Here is a 15,567-nt window from a genome sequence, read left to right as displayed (position 1 = left end):
AAACTAAGAATACTGAAGCCTGACCAACATGGAGTGAAATTAACTTACCTGGCAACTACAAATGTTTTCATATTCTTCTACAAGGTCAAAAACTGTAGATGACGAGTGCTTTAAGAAAGACTGCAGGAAATCGGAAAACATACTCATGGATGCTAGAACACATTTAAAAAGAAAAGGAACAAAAAAGTTAAGTAACATATACTCTTATCCAATTGTTTCTTTGAAAACTTAAAAACACAACTATACATCCTTTTTTTATTACTGCATTTTCTTAAAAATTGTAACCATGGTAAGATAAATATAACAAAATTTACCATCTTAACCATTTTTAAGTGTACAGTTCAGGGGCATTAAGTACATTCACACTGCTGTGCTACCGTCACCACCATCCATCCACAGAACTCTTTTCATCTTGTAAAACTACAACTCAGGTAGCCAACGCAATCCTAAGAAGAACACAGCTGGAGGTATCATACTTCTTGATCTCAAACTATACTACAAAGCTCTAGTAATCAAAACAGTGTAACAGTAGCATAAAAAAAAGACACACAGACCAATGGAAAAGAATGAGTCCAGAAATAGACTCCCATATGTACAGTCATCTAATATTTGACAGAGGAACCAAGAATACTCAGTGAGGAAAGGATACCCTTTTCAATAATGGTGCTGGGAAAACTGGATGACCACATACAGAAAAATGAAATTGGACCCTTATACCACTCATAAAAACTAACTTGAAATGGATTAAAGACTTAAACATAAGACCTGAAACTGTAAAACTTCTGGAAAAAAATATAGGCAAAGAACTCCTTGACATTGGTCTTGGCAATATTTTGGATATGACACCAAAAGTACGAGAAACAAAAGTAAAAGCCAACAAGTCAGACTACACCAATCTAAAAAGCTTTGATTGCAAAGCAATCAATTAACAATTGATTGCAAAAGAAACAATTAACAGAATGAAAAAGCAAACACACAACCTACGGAATGGGAGAAAACATTTGCAAACCATATATCTCATAAGGGGTTAATTCCAAAATATATAAAGAACTCATACAATTGATTAACAAAAAAAAAAAAAAAAAAAAGAAAAAAAAAAAAAAACAGGCTAACTAAAAATTGGCCAGAAGAACTAAATAGATATTTCTCCAAAGAAGACATACAAACGGCCAATAGATATATGAAAAGAGGCTCCATGTCACTAATTATCAGAAAAATATAAATCAGGGATCCCTGGGTGGCGCAGCGGTTTGGCGCCTGCCTTTGGCCCAGGGCGCGATCCTGGAGACCCGGGATCGAGTCCCACATCGGGCTCCCTGCATGGAGTCTGCTTCTCCCTCTGCCTATGTCTCTGCCTCTCTCTCTCTCTCTGTGACTATCATGAATAAATAAATAAAATCTTAAAAAAAAAAAAAAAAAGAAAAATATAAATCAAAACCACAATGAAATGATCACCTCATACCGGTCAGGAAAGTTATCATCATTAAGATAAGAAATAACAAGTGCTGTGAGGAAGAGAAATGGGAATTTTTGCACACATTGGTAAGAACGTAAACTGGTTCAGCTTACTACAGAAAACAGTATAGAGGTTCCTCAAAAAATTTTAAAAAGAACTACCATACGAAATCATAACCTCACTTCTACATTTATATCCAAAGGAAATGAAAACAGGAATTGAAAGGATATCTGCACTCCCACGTTCACTGCAGTATCATTTGTTCATAAACACCAAGACAGAAACAACCCAAGCATCCATCACAAGATGAATGGGTAAAGAAGTGGCATATACATATACTGGAATATCATTCAGCCATGAGAAAGGAAATCCTGCCACTTGCAACAAGGATAGATTCTGAGAACATTACTGCTAAATGAGATATATCTGACAGAGAAAGACGAATACTGTATACCACTTTATACATGGAATCCTAAAAACCCAAAGTCATAGAAACAGAGAGTAGCAGAACAGTGGTTACCATGGCAAAGAGGTGAGAAAATTGGAGATGTTGGTCAAAGGGTACAAACTTGCAATTAGAGGATGAGTAAGTTCTGGAAATCTAATGCATAACACATTTGTATATATATTTTCACAGATTAGATCTTAGATGTTCTCACCACAAAAAAAAAAAAAAAAAACCGGTAAATCTGTGATGTAAAGGTATGATGGAGTGATGGAAGTGTTAGCTAACACTAATAAACACACCGCAATATGTAAATACATCAATTCAATAGTATACACCTTAAACTTACACATTATATGTCAATTGTATCTCAACTAAAAAAAACTAAAACTCTGTAGGTACAGAGTTAAACAGTAACTCCACTCCTCTTTCCCCTGGTCCCTTGCAACCATCATTCTACTTTCCAGGAGTCTAATTACTGTAGGTACTTTGTATTAGTGAAACCATACAGTATTTATTCTTTTGTCACTGGCTTATTTCATTTAACAAAATGTCCTCAAGTTTCATCCATGTTGTAGTATGTGTCTGAATTTCCTTACTTTTTAAGGTTGAATAATATCCCACTGTTATGTATGTAACACATTTATTAATCCATTCATCCATCAACAGACATTTGGGTTGCTTCTACTTTATGGCTATTATGAATAATAGGGCTACAAACAAAGGTATACAGGATTTGTAATGCTGATTTGTTTTTTGAGGGCATATACCCTGAAAGTAGAATTGCTGATCACATGGTAATTCTATTAATTTTCTGAGGAATTGCCATCTGTTTCCCATAGCACTGCACAATTTTACACTCCCATCAATAATGTACAAAGTCTCCAATTTCTCCACATCCTTGCTAACACCTGTTATTTTCGTTTTTTTGTTTTGTTTTGTTTTGTTAGTATCCGTCCTAATGAGTGTGAGGTGGTGTCTCATTTAGTTTTGATCTGCATTTCCCTAATGATTAGTAATGTTGAGCTTCTGAAAATATGCTTAACTGATCATTTTTCTATCTTCTTTGGAGAAATGTCTAAGTCCTTTGCCCATTTTTAAGTTGCGTTAATTTTTTGTTGTTGTTAAGCTATAGTTCTTTCTATGTAATAGATACTAACCTCTTACCAGATATAAGATTTGCAAATATATTCTCCCATTCTGTGGGCTGCCTTCTGATTGTATCTTTTGATGCATAGAAATTTTAGATTTTGATTAATTCAATGTACCTATTTTTTCTCTTGTTACCTACAAGTCTTTTAAGAGCCCAAATATGTGCTAGGTATTAATCTAATCAACAATTATAAAAAAAATGTGAGTCAAATTTTAAAATTTAAAATATCTGAATTGCGTTTTAAACACATAACAAAGTAGCTGACAAAGTCACAGGAGATACTAAGATGACATGTTCTACTCAGGGAAAATACATACACTCTACTAAAGTACAGTAGGGCTGTGAAATCAAACTGCTTAGTTTCAAATCCTGGTGCCATCATTTCCTCCCAGGTGAGCTTGAGCAGATTAACCACTATGAGCAACAGTTTCCTCTCCCTCAAAATGGGAATAGTTATTGTAACTCTTTAATGACCTTTACCAAAGACAGTATTCATGCAGAGGTAAGCACTTGGACTCTCACTATTATATGTTAGCTTATGATGATGGTAAGGTGAAGGACCTACGTAATAATGAGTAAACACAGACACATGAAAAGTAAACTTTTTTTTTCCAACAGGGAATGGTAATAACCAACCTAAAGCTAGGAAGGTCACAATACTATTTGAACAAGAAAAACAAACCAAAACAAAACGGCATGCTAGTGCTAATCCACATCAAAACATGTCAACTATATCAGATAAAAACTAAACCTAAAGTAAAGACATTGTTCTTCAAAAGAACAAATGTGAAAACAGTAAAGATATGAGACTTGTCTATTAATCTGACAAGGTATTTACACTGAAGCAAGATGCTCCAACTGAGAACTCAGGTGAGGTTCTCAACCTTCCAGACCTACTACATTACCATAACCAATCAATTTAACGAAAAATATTTTATACTGACATTCACAAGTAAGAGATCATTTCCTTGATCTTAGTAAAGGAACAGGCTACTTCATTAAAAAGGTCAAAGCCATTTTACCAGCTTCACCAGGATCATCCTCACGTAACATAACAGCACTGAGGGTTACGTCCTCTGTTACACTGTGGGACTCTGTGTTTGTGAGGGTTCCTGTTCGCTGTGATGTGAATGCAGTGGCCCAATGACTGTCATCCAGATTAGTTACCTTAAAAAAGAAGAAGAAAAAGAAGATACAGAGAAGTAATGAACTACTGCTATTGAATGGATAGACTTTAATATTGTTATATATTTTTAAACCTACGTATGTATTTTTCCTATTTGAGGGATAGCCACAGGGGCTATTTTGTTAAGGAAATCACAGCTTCTATGACTGTTTTCTTCTTTGTACTACTCTATATTTTTTTAAAGACAATAAACATTTTAGTTTGTAATATTTAAGCTGACATTAACAAGTAAAATAAGGCTGTCCTATTGCTCTACATTCACATCAGTTTTTCACTATTAGGAAATTGTGTGGGACAAATGACCCAGTTTTTTCAACACATAAATGGTAACAAAAGTGATGACAGAGGAACCAACAGATTAAAAGACAAGACATATCAAGCATATGCAATGTGCTTATTTGAAGCCTGATTTAAACAAACCAACTTAAAAATTGATATAACTGAGGAAATGTGAACTTAATGAAATATACACAATGAAAAAATATAACAAAATGGATATCTGAATAAAGGAATTACTGTGTGTGTATATGCAGTATTAGATGTGTTAACATCACTGTGTTAAACGTGTCCTTATGTCTCAGAGATACATATGGAAGTATCTATGGGTAAAATGGTCTGAAACTTGGGAGTTGTTAAGTAACGTAGGGAAAATGCTTGTGGGTGAGGATGAAACAAGATCAGTCGTATATTATATTGATAACTGGGTGATGGGCACATGGAGGCTTATTTTATTATTTTTGGACATGTCTGAAACGTCTAAAAATGCCCGTTTTTAAAATTCACCTTTATTTAAACTCCATCTTTTTAAGCCACAGAAAGCTATCTAAAGGTTTAAAATTTTTAACATTTGATAAAAAAAAAAATCTGCCTTTATTTAAAATCCAGGTACAGGGACGTCTGGGTGGCTCAACGGTTGTCTGCCTTTGGCTCAGGGCGTGATCCTGGAGTACCAGGATGGAGTCCCAAATCGGGCTCCCCACAGGGAGCTTGCTTCTCCCTCTGCCTGTGTCTCTGCCTCTCTGTCTGTGTCTCTCATGAATAAACGAATAAAATCTTTTTTAAGATTAATTAATTAAAATAAAATCCAGATACAAACAATAAAAATGTATATCTAAATCCAAACATTTTATAATAATCAATACACATTTACTCTGTCCTGGGCTCTGAGACAGTAAGAATTTTATTATTAATACTACAATCCTAAACAGTACATAAGAAGCCATCTTCTTTTGTTTAAACCCACATGTAGTCAAATTCACTTATGTTTTCAAGCAGAATAGGGTAAACAATGACCAAATAAGCCAGATTCATAAGCAGAGCAAAACTGCTCAATGGCTAGGTCTAACACTAAAAATCCATAAAACAGTTAAGTATTTTAAAGATCAATTTAACCTAAGACAAGGAGAGGTTTAACATGCAAAACCATTCTTCAGAAAACACATAATCTAGATAATTTCAAGTTTGTGTAAAAGTCTCTGTGCCTTTTTAATAAGCGCAGAGCCAAATACAAGACTGTTTTTAACTTGTTTTTAGCACTAAATTAGCCATCATACCCTACTACTCCAACAGAACTCTGTTTCCATCGCAGTTGGATACAATCCTTTCTTTTTCTAGAGGATATCTTCAACACCTATGTCAAGTCATTCTGTATCAGTTTATATGACGTTTCTTCTATTTTAAAACTGTACAACAGTGCTTTCTGGAGTGTCTCATGTACTTTTCCCAACATTTTCTCTTTTCTATCCTTTAATGCATCGTCTCTCTTCAGCTTTTATAACTAAACATTTATTTCTTTGGATCAGCAGATCGTCAGATCAACACATTCTATTTGCATCTAAATGTTTTTGGTGTCACAGCTTCCATCTGTGACATGAGATGCTTAACGGTTTCAATTTTCTGAAAGCCTAACCAAAAAATTATTTCAATCTCCATAACCTAGTTAATCTTCTGATGACTGTGACTTCAAATCTCACTACAGGCTTTTAAGCTAAATAGCATCCTTTTATAAGAAGGGGGACATTTTCAGCCCTGTTTTCCTACATACCATAGACAGATTTCCCAAGAACCCTGAAGACTGTGTAAGCCGGGGAGACCTCCCTCCTGTTCCCAGAATGCAGGAAACATCTGGATGCCTTAGTAAGCTTCGGCTGGGTGGAGTAACTACAAACAAGAGGTTAGTAGAAAGAATCTGAAGCACATGAAAAGTGATCATGAAAACAATCAAACAAACAATAAAAAACTTTAGTTTTTTTAATTTTTAAAATGTATTTAAGTAATCTCTATACCCAACATGGGGCTCAAATGTACAACCCCAAGATCGAGAGTCACATGCTCTACTGAGCTAGGCAGGTGCCCCAGGAACTTTGTTTTCAATTATGTAGATTTTAACCAAGTAAATAGTTTAAACATTAACATTTCCATGATATGAAGATTTAACTTATTTTTCTAAATTTGAACTTTGGGTAATACTGAGCCCATCAGGAAAAATTTTTACTACAAATAGAGATTCTTTCATTAAAACACAACCAACCAGCAAAAACAAACAACAAAAAAAGACATAAATGAGTCCATGGATTCCTCATATTCCAATTTTATAAAGCATAATGAAGAGACCATTTAGTGTACAGGCTTTGAAGTATACAAATCATTGCTTGAATTTTGTTCCATTACTTCCCGATTTGCTCAGCCATGCTATCCTATCTTCACTGAATAGTTTCTCCTAGTCTCACTTTCAATTTTGGCAAAATTAGAGATAATATAATAATAAAATAAGAGATTATAGTCATTGTGTATTTATGTAAAGTACAGTGCCTTCTACATGGTAAGAGTTCAACAAATAGTAACTGCAATCATTATAATTTGTCCTTAATTATGGATATTGTAACCAAAGATTATATTTATCATGTGTATTTTAAGTTTTAACCTACAGCTACTATTACTATTATTAAATGCTTTAAAAGCAAAAAAAAATCTTACAAGGTGGTCGAGATGAACTGGGGGTCCGAGGGATAACCTGGTTTCTTGGTGTAGTATTAGCAAAAATTTCATCTTGGGATGGCCGAACTATAAAAGTGTTAAGAAAAGTTTTCCACATACAAAAGATACCATTAAAATTAGAATTAACCATATTTACACTATATAAAATATCTGAATACATTTTTCAAGAACAAGATTTTTATGGCTACCATTTTTTCTATGCAAAGAGTAAATAACTCTACCATTTAATTTCTCACATTTAGATTACTACACATGGAACTAAGGGTCCTTACATTTCAAATAAAAAAGAGGATATCTAATCTCAGCAGAAGCCAATGACAATATGATAGCAGTAAAACGGAACATAGTTGTTTTCAGAGTAACACAAATCCTAATCTGTGAGTATCAGCATTATAGTTACCAAATAACTTTATCTGGCGACTTAAAAAACTAATTTCCACAGCATTTTATTATAATAGCAAGTGTTTAATATCTTTCATAAAAAGAAAATTCCATAATCCCGATTCCAAGCATGTTGCAATTTGTGCAATGATGCTTAAAATGCAAAGGATACTTAAAACTCTCTTTTGAGCACTCTGTTTCCGTGCGGTCCGAGTCACCTCTGCCTCCCGGATCACAGGGGATGACATCTCTCCAAAGCCACTCCTAAAATGGCATAATTAAGTTCATGTGGGTGAAATGAGAACATAGCATTTGCAAAGAACTTTATCGTGATTGGAGCAAAGGACCCTGGGTCAGTGAAGGTACACACCATCCTCGGAGTCAAGCCTTTGGTCTTCTGGTCGATAGTGCTCTGTTTCCAAATCTTGCTTATCCCTCAAACCCTCTCAAATCTTCCTGCATAGACATCTGAGTTGCTAGTACTCGCTGTTATTTTTGCCAATGGAATGATTTCTAACACTTAGAACCTATATAATAGCAGTTTTGCATAACTGCTTCAGGAAAGCTGGACCCTCTGTCGAATTGAGGAGTTCCCGAAAACTGCAGGAATCACCCCTTAAGAGGATCTTCTGTAGGTCGCAAAATATTTCCAACCATGGGTACTGCGAAAAAAAAAATCTGTTGTTTGGACGGGTGAGACGGAAGGCTAAGCACAAAAGAATTCCAGAAAATAGGAGAGAAACGATCCTTTCCAGTTATTTCTCCCCGAAGCATACTAACGGCCTCTCCTGTGTCGGTACTATTGCCTCACAGAGCCCCGCATCTCCCACCCTTCTCAGCCCACGGTCTAGAACGTTTACTGTGTGAATTAAAAGACCTGGATTTCCAGACGAGAATCGAAGACGCTTTTCCTCCACTTACAACCTTCAGCCACAGGGCAGCCCGGGTGGCCCAACGGTTTAGCGCCGCCTGCAGCCCAGGGCGTGATCCTGGAGACCTGGGATCGAGTCCCGCATCGGGCTCCCTGCACGGAACCTGCTTCTCCCTCTGCCTGGGTCTCTGCCCCACCCCCACCCCTCTAATAAATAAATAAAATCTTAAAACAAACAAACAAACCTTCAGCTACAGCTCTGAAGCCTACAGAATCTCTCCGGCTTCCCAAACCAAATCCAAATTTCCTGTTTGTTTGTTTGTTTGTTTTTTACCTCCTAGCTCCAACTTACTAGTTCAGCTTTATATTGGGTAATAAACATCCCGACACATTCCCCTATTGCCTGGGGACCATTCAGCTACACGACGCATTCCTTTTGACATCCCTGCTCCCTGGACACGCTCTGTCCTCCACAGAGGCCTAGGCTTGCCCCCTGGACGGCTCTGGGGAACATTCATGTCACCCCACCCCCTCCCCACCCCTCCCCCGCCTCGCCCCCCAGTCTGAAGACACAAAGATCCAGGCTGGACACTTGCTTCTTCTATTCATTTGCTTCCTGACCGCGGCGCGGCTTCCGACCTCTGCTAGCCTCAGGGTCACCTATGAAAAAGAGGCCACAGCGCCTGCTCTCAACGGAGCGCAGGAAAACTAACCTGGCTGGGAATATGTTCAAAGCGTGGATGACCCTCGGTGTTGGCGACTGTCACCCAGACCAACGGGTATGTCCCCTCTTCGGGGACGTCTTCGTGCTGCTCCCCCACCCCCCGCAGACGAGGCCCATTAGCTCACCGCACCCTCAGTGTCTCTTCGCCCAGAACGGCCAAAGCACATCACCCCGCCCCCACCCCGGCCAGGGACGCCGACGGACCCGCCCGTGCCGCAGGTGGCCGGCCCAAAGCCCGAGTTGCAGAACGGCCTCCGTTCACGAGCCGTCTGGGGCTGGCACTTGTCACCAGCAAGCGTGGGCTGAGGTCCCCGTCCCGTCGCTGGCGGCTGGCGGCCCACCTGCACCTCGAATCCCGGGCCGGCCACCTGCCCTCGCGCCCACCCCGGGGAAGGGGGGGCACGGCGGCCGCGGGAGCGCGCGGGGCTCCGCCGTCAGTCCCCAGGCCGGCCCCCCGCGGCCCCCTCGCGAGCCGGGTTTCCCCGAGCTCGTCCCGCCGACGAGCAGGCGGCACGCGTGTCCGCGCCCAGCCAGCACCACACTACAGACCTGTCCATGGCAACAGCCTCCTCCCGCGAGACCCTCGCACGCTCGACGCCGGCCGAATCACCCCGTTTTCAGCCTTCCCGCTCGCCGGAAGCACACCCTCCGACCCGGAAGCACATCCCACTACCCGGGGAGGAGGGGAGAACGCGCCGTCCCAGCGAGCGCACGCGCGACGACTTCCGCCTGCTGCCGCAGGTCCGGTCTGCGCAGGTGCCAGTGGAGGGCGACGCCCGGGAGCGTCGAAGGGGGGAGTGGGCCGGGAAGGAGGCGGGGCCTCGGTCGCGGAGCCGGGAGGCGGGGCGACCACTTTGACTGACGGGTGCTTGTGGGCGGGGCCCAGGTTGTCTTAAAGGGAGACGACGCCCGGTTACAGGGGCTGCAATCCCGCCCTGCCCGGTTATAGGGGCTGCAATCCCGCCCTGCCAGGTTATAGGGGCTGCAATCCTGCCCTACCAGGTTATAGGGGCTGCAATCCCGCCCTGCCCGGTTATAGGGGCTGCAGTCCCGCCCTGCCCTGTTACAGGGGCTACAATCCCGCCCTGCCAGGTTATAGGGGCTGCAGTCCCGCCCTGCCAGGTTATAAGGGCTGCAATCCTGCCCTACCAGGTTATAGGGGGTGCAGTACCGCCCTGCCAGGTTATAGGGGCTGCAGTCCCGCCCTGCCAGGTTATAAGGGCTGCAATCCTGCCCTACCAGGTTATAGGGGCTGCAATCCCGCCCTGCCCTGTTACAGGGGCTGCAATCCCGCCCTACCAGGTTATAGGGGCTGCAGTCCCGCCCTGCCAGGTTATAGGGGCTGCAGTCCCGCCCTGCCAGGTTATAAGGGCTGCAATCCTGCCCTACCAGGTTATAGGGGCTGCAGTCCCGCCCTGCCCGGTTATAGGGGCTCAATCCCGCCCTGCCAGGTTATAGGGGCTGCAGTCCCGCCCTACCAGGTTATAGGGGCTGCAGTCCCGCCCTGCCCTGTTACAGGGGCTACAATCCCGCCCTACCAGGTTATAGGGGCTGCAGTCCCGCCCTGCCAGGTTATAGGGGCTGCAATCCTGCCCTGCCCTGTTACAGGGGCTACAATCCCGCCCTACCAGGTTATAGGGGCTGCAATCCCGCCCTGCACGGTTATAGGGGCTGCAATCCCGCCCTGCCAGGTTATAGGGGCTGCAATCCTGCCCTACCAGGTTATAGGGGCTGCAATCCCGCCCTACCAGGTTATAGGGGCTGCAATCCTAGGTAATGGACTGGAAGGCCTCTTCGTACTGGATCCCACTAAGACCACTTAGCATTTGGGGGGCAAAGTGATTTGGGGCTGCATCTGGGCTTGAACCCTCCTGCTGCGCATATTGCCCTCCATCTGCAGAATGGAGGTAACACGTTTATCAGAGAATCATCACAAAGATAAACAAGATAGGAAACGTACACTCACACAGCAGTCTTCAAAAGCTTCCTCTTTAGGAAACAAACCTTAAGAGATTGTTACCCATAGAGAACAAACTAAGAGTTGAAGGAAGGAGGTAGGTGGGGGGTGGGTTAGATGGGTGATGGGTATTCAAGAGGGCCCTTGTGATGAGCGCTGGGTGCCATAGGTAAGTGAGGAATCACTGAATTCGAAGCCAGAAACCATTATTGCACTGTATGTTCGCTACTAAAATTTAAATTTAAAAAGAAAGTCTCCTCTTTCAATAACCTACCTGAAGGGTCCCACCCTTGTGCTCTCTCGTCCTTCCAGTCTCCTAAAATTCCTGTGCAAACGTGCACTTGTTCTCTTAGAGAAAGTGAAAGCTGGTCCTAATGATTTTGTAGTGCTGGAGCAAATTTATTCAGTGTGAGCCAGTTGGTTGTGTCCCCTGACAACTGAATTCCAATGTGTTTTATTTATATAATGTATTTGAAGACATTGACCCTAAGGCACACAAGAAAAAGGAAGAGCAGTGTGGAGCAAAGGATCAGCCCAATGTTCAGCTCACATGCAAAAAGAAAATGCTCGTTGAAGAGTGCAAGGGGCTTCACTTTTGACGCATTTCATTAGTAGGCATGAAGGTCATTACTACCCTCAAAGTATCTGAAAACATATTCATTAGATTGCCTACTTTAAAACTATTTGGAACAAACTCCTCGTGTGGTGCATGTTGCTTTTTTTAGAATTCCTGATTTCTAGCTTTTTTTAGAATTCCTGATTTCAATGATAGAAATCCACTATCATTAACTTAAGCAAAAAGGAATTTACTAGAAGCCTATCGAGAACTCCCAGAACTGTTAAGACGCTGGAGGAAAGGCTTGGGAACAGCGGCACAGGAGTCAAAGGCCAGGAAACAGCTATCCCAAGAGCACTGAGGCCCAAACTGTCTGGTGTGGAGCACCCCTTCCTCCCCCTTAGTCCCAACAGCTGAGGAAGAAAACCATGACTTGTTTATCCCCACCCCAACTTTCTATTTCAAAAACTTTCACATCTACATTAAAGCTGAGAAACAGTACAATAGGTGTCGATATGATGTAGCAAGAATATTAGGGTTCAAAGCTGACAACCAAGAAAGAATTCTTGAGATGTTTTTGGTGCAAAAAGGTGGTTTTATTAAAGCACAAGGACAGACTCCAGGGGCAGAAAGAGTTGCACTGGGGTTGTGAGGAGTGACTGATTAGACCTTTTCAAGTTAGAAGGGGGTTGTGGGTAGCACAAGCCTCCTAGGTATTTTGGAAACAAGGTTTGTAGGCCCCTGAGGGGGGTAGCTATTGTTAGGAAAGATCCTTTATTATTCTTTAGTAAACCCTTAGTATTGAGACCCTTCAGAGGTCTATCCATGGACCATGTGCTTGGAGATGATTCCTAACATGTATCTCCAGGCGGGGTGAGGGGATGGGTAGAGATAAAGGAGTTTCCAAAGGAATTTTTATATGTTAAACTAGACTTACAGCTTCCTGGGGGTCAGGCTAACATTGCCTTTTGCCCTGAGCAAAGTGCTGACATCAAGGCAGCTGCGTCCCTAGAAGGTTCCTCTGCCTGTTTCAAGGACTTGTCAATGGGCTGTAGACAGTAAGGGAAGTTAATAATTTTTCTTCTTTGTTTCCCACATCAATTTTTTTTTAAAGATTGTATTTATTTGTTTGACAGAGAGAAAGAGAGAGCACAAGTTGGTGGAGGGGCAGAGGGAGAGGAAGAGGCAGAGAAGCTCAAGCAGACTCTGGGCTGAGCACAGAGCCCCACTCCTGGCTGGAGGACCCCGAGATCATGACCTGAGCAGAAACCAAGAGTCGGATGATTAACTGACCGAGCCACCCAGACGCCCCAAGGTGTCAATATATTCTTTAGCTGCAATCACCCATTACTAATTCCCCACAAGTTTCCCCACAATTGCTTGCCCTTTTTTCCGTCTTTTGAATGAACCATTTCCAAGTTAGTTGTAGACATCTTGACACTTCACCCCTAAATACTTCAGAACACACCTCCTAAATCAAGGAGGAGACATTCTTCGACCTAATACAATAAACACTCAGAACATGTAGCATTGTCAGAATACGATGATTAACATACTCAATTTCCCCAATTGTCTCAATAATGCCTTTTATAACAGCCCTCCTGGGACACCCGGTCCCGGGATCCAGTCCCACATCGGGCTCCCCAGCAGGGAGCCTGGTTCTCCCTTGGCCTGTGTCTCTGCCTCTCTCTGTGTGTCTCTCATGAATAAATAAATAAAATCTTAAAGAAAAAAAGTGAGTTAAAAAAAAAAAATAACAGCCCTCCTTCCATTCAGGATCCAGTAGAAGATTATGCATTTAGTGGTCCTGGCTCTTGGTTCTACTTTCATCTAGAATAGTCCTCCAGACTCTCAGGCCAATTTTTGCAAAATATTCCTCAATTTGGATTTGTCCCCACTGTTTTCTCAGGATAATCATTTTAAAACACATTTGGAAGGACAGGATGCAGGAATAACTAACTACATGGGTGTTGTTGAGTGTTTCTCATGTCACATCACACGGCACGTGAGGTCAGTTTGTCCCTGTTTCAAAATCTCCCTGACCTCTTTCCTCCCTCAAAAGAAAGCATTCTTTCACCCGGCACTTCTCTCTGGCTGCCGTCTTTTCAGTCTCCCCCTTCTCAACTAAATTTCTCTTTTGGTAAATTGTAAGTAGCTGGTTAGTAGTTTTCTTACTATAAATCCAATAGATGTGACTATTACCTGAGGTCACATACCAGCTCCACCACTTACTAGTGAAATGACCTTTAGTGCAAGTGCATGCCTCAGTTTCTCCTTTTGGGTGTAATAACAGTACTAGATCGTAAATTGTTATAAATATTCAAAGAGTTAATATGTGTAAAGCCTTAGAACAGTACTAGGCATTATATTATGTATGGCAAAAATGATCTTCTCCCTACCCTGATAATAATTATCAGTTCGTTTGGCAACATCAAACTCAAGTCATAGTGATAGAGGCATGTGTAACATAGGTTGAACTGGACCAGTCCCAATCCTTTTCCTTCTGTGATGCTGCAATAAGAGTAGAAGCATTTTGCCCTGTCTAGATGAAGAGATCAAAAGAATTACCACTTTATACTGGAAAATATAAATATGACTGTAAAGTCTCCTTTGTTCTCCATATAAAGCAGCTCAGTGGATCTGATCCTGAAGAGGTCTTTACTCATCCATGCATAACGTTTTATTAAATGTCTACTATGTACTGGGCACTGTGCTTACACCTGGAAGATGTACATTGGGGGGAAAAGGAACACTTCCGCATTTAAAAAATCATGAGGGGGCAGCCCCGGTGGTGTAGCGGTTTGGCGCCGCCTGCAGCCTGGGGTGTGATCCTGGAGACCCGGGAATAAATAAATATTAATAAATATTATTAAATATTATTAAATATTAATAAATAAATATTATCGTTAAAAATAAATAAAAATAAAAAATCATGAGGGGCACCTGGATGGCTCAGTGGTTGAGCATCTGCCTTCAGCTCAGGGCGTGATCCCCGGGTCCTGGGATCGAGTTCCGCATTGGGCTCCCCACAGGGAGCCTGGTTCTCCTTCTGCCTATAATGAATAATAAATAAATCTTGAATAAATAAATAAATGAATACATACATAAATAAATCTTAAAATGAATAAATAAATCTCTCATGAATAAATGAATAAATGAATAAAATCTTTTTTAAAAATCACAGAAACTTACCTATTCAAACATAGTTATTTGATCATAACACACATAACATAAATAGTTTAAATCACTGCTGTAGTTACCAAAGAAAAGCTGGCTATCATTTTCTTAAAATACTCTTACTCAAAACTTATTATGAGGTTAAACTATTCCATATTGCATATTAATATTAGTGCTTGGTTAGCAATTTTTTTAAAACATTTTTTTTTAGATTTTATTTATTTATTCATGAGACACAGAGAAAGAGAGAGAGAGAGAGGCAGAGACACAGGCAGAGGGAGAAGCAGGCTCCATGCAGGGAGCCCAACGTGGGACTCAATCCCAGGACCCCAGGATCAGGCCCTGGGCTGAAGGCAGCGCTAAACTGCTGGGCTACCCGGGCTGCCCGGTTAGCAATGTTTTAGTCTTTTTTTCCTCTTCACATCGACCAGCTCCTTTATTTATTTATTTAAAAATTATGTTGGGACGCCTGGATGGGTGACTCAGTGGTTGAGCATCTGCCTTCGGCTCAGGGCATGACCCTGGGGTCCTGGGATCGAGTGGAGCCTGCTTCTCCCTCTGCCTGTGTCTCTCTGCCTCTCTCTCTGTCTCTCATGAATAAATAAATAAAATATTTTTAAAGAGTAAAAAAATATATTTAATATTTACTATTTTAGCCATTTTT

At 41.4% G+C, this 15,567-nt stretch overlaps 1 protein-coding gene across 1 annotated transcript in view; it reads right to left on the bottom strand.

Annotated features, from left to right (window-relative positions):
* The window catches only part of NUP107 (nucleoporin 107), a 48,622-nt gene extending 38,713 nt beyond the window's left edge, over window positions 1-9,909 (bottom strand). The window contains 6 exon segments of the mRNA XM_038549967.1: window positions 49-152; window positions 4,077-4,221; window positions 6,285-6,400; window positions 7,217-7,303; window positions 7,791-7,882; window positions 9,763-9,909. Of these exon segments, the coding sequence (XP_038405895.1) occupies window positions 49-152; window positions 4,077-4,221; window positions 6,285-6,400; window positions 7,217-7,303; window positions 7,791-7,882; window positions 9,763-9,770 (552 nt within the window). The 5' untranslated portion in view covers window positions 9,771-9,909.
* Between the last annotated feature and the right edge of the window lie 5,658 nt (window positions 9,910-15,567).

This window comes from Canis lupus, chromosome 10 (genome assembly GCF_011100685.1).
Source record: "Canis lupus familiaris isolate Mischka breed German Shepherd chromosome 10, alternate assembly UU_Cfam_GSD_1.0, whole genome shotgun sequence".
Taxonomy (NCBI): domain Eukaryota; kingdom Metazoa; phylum Chordata; class Mammalia; order Carnivora; family Canidae; genus Canis; species Canis lupus.
This window is presented reverse-complemented; position numbering and strand designations above follow the sequence as displayed.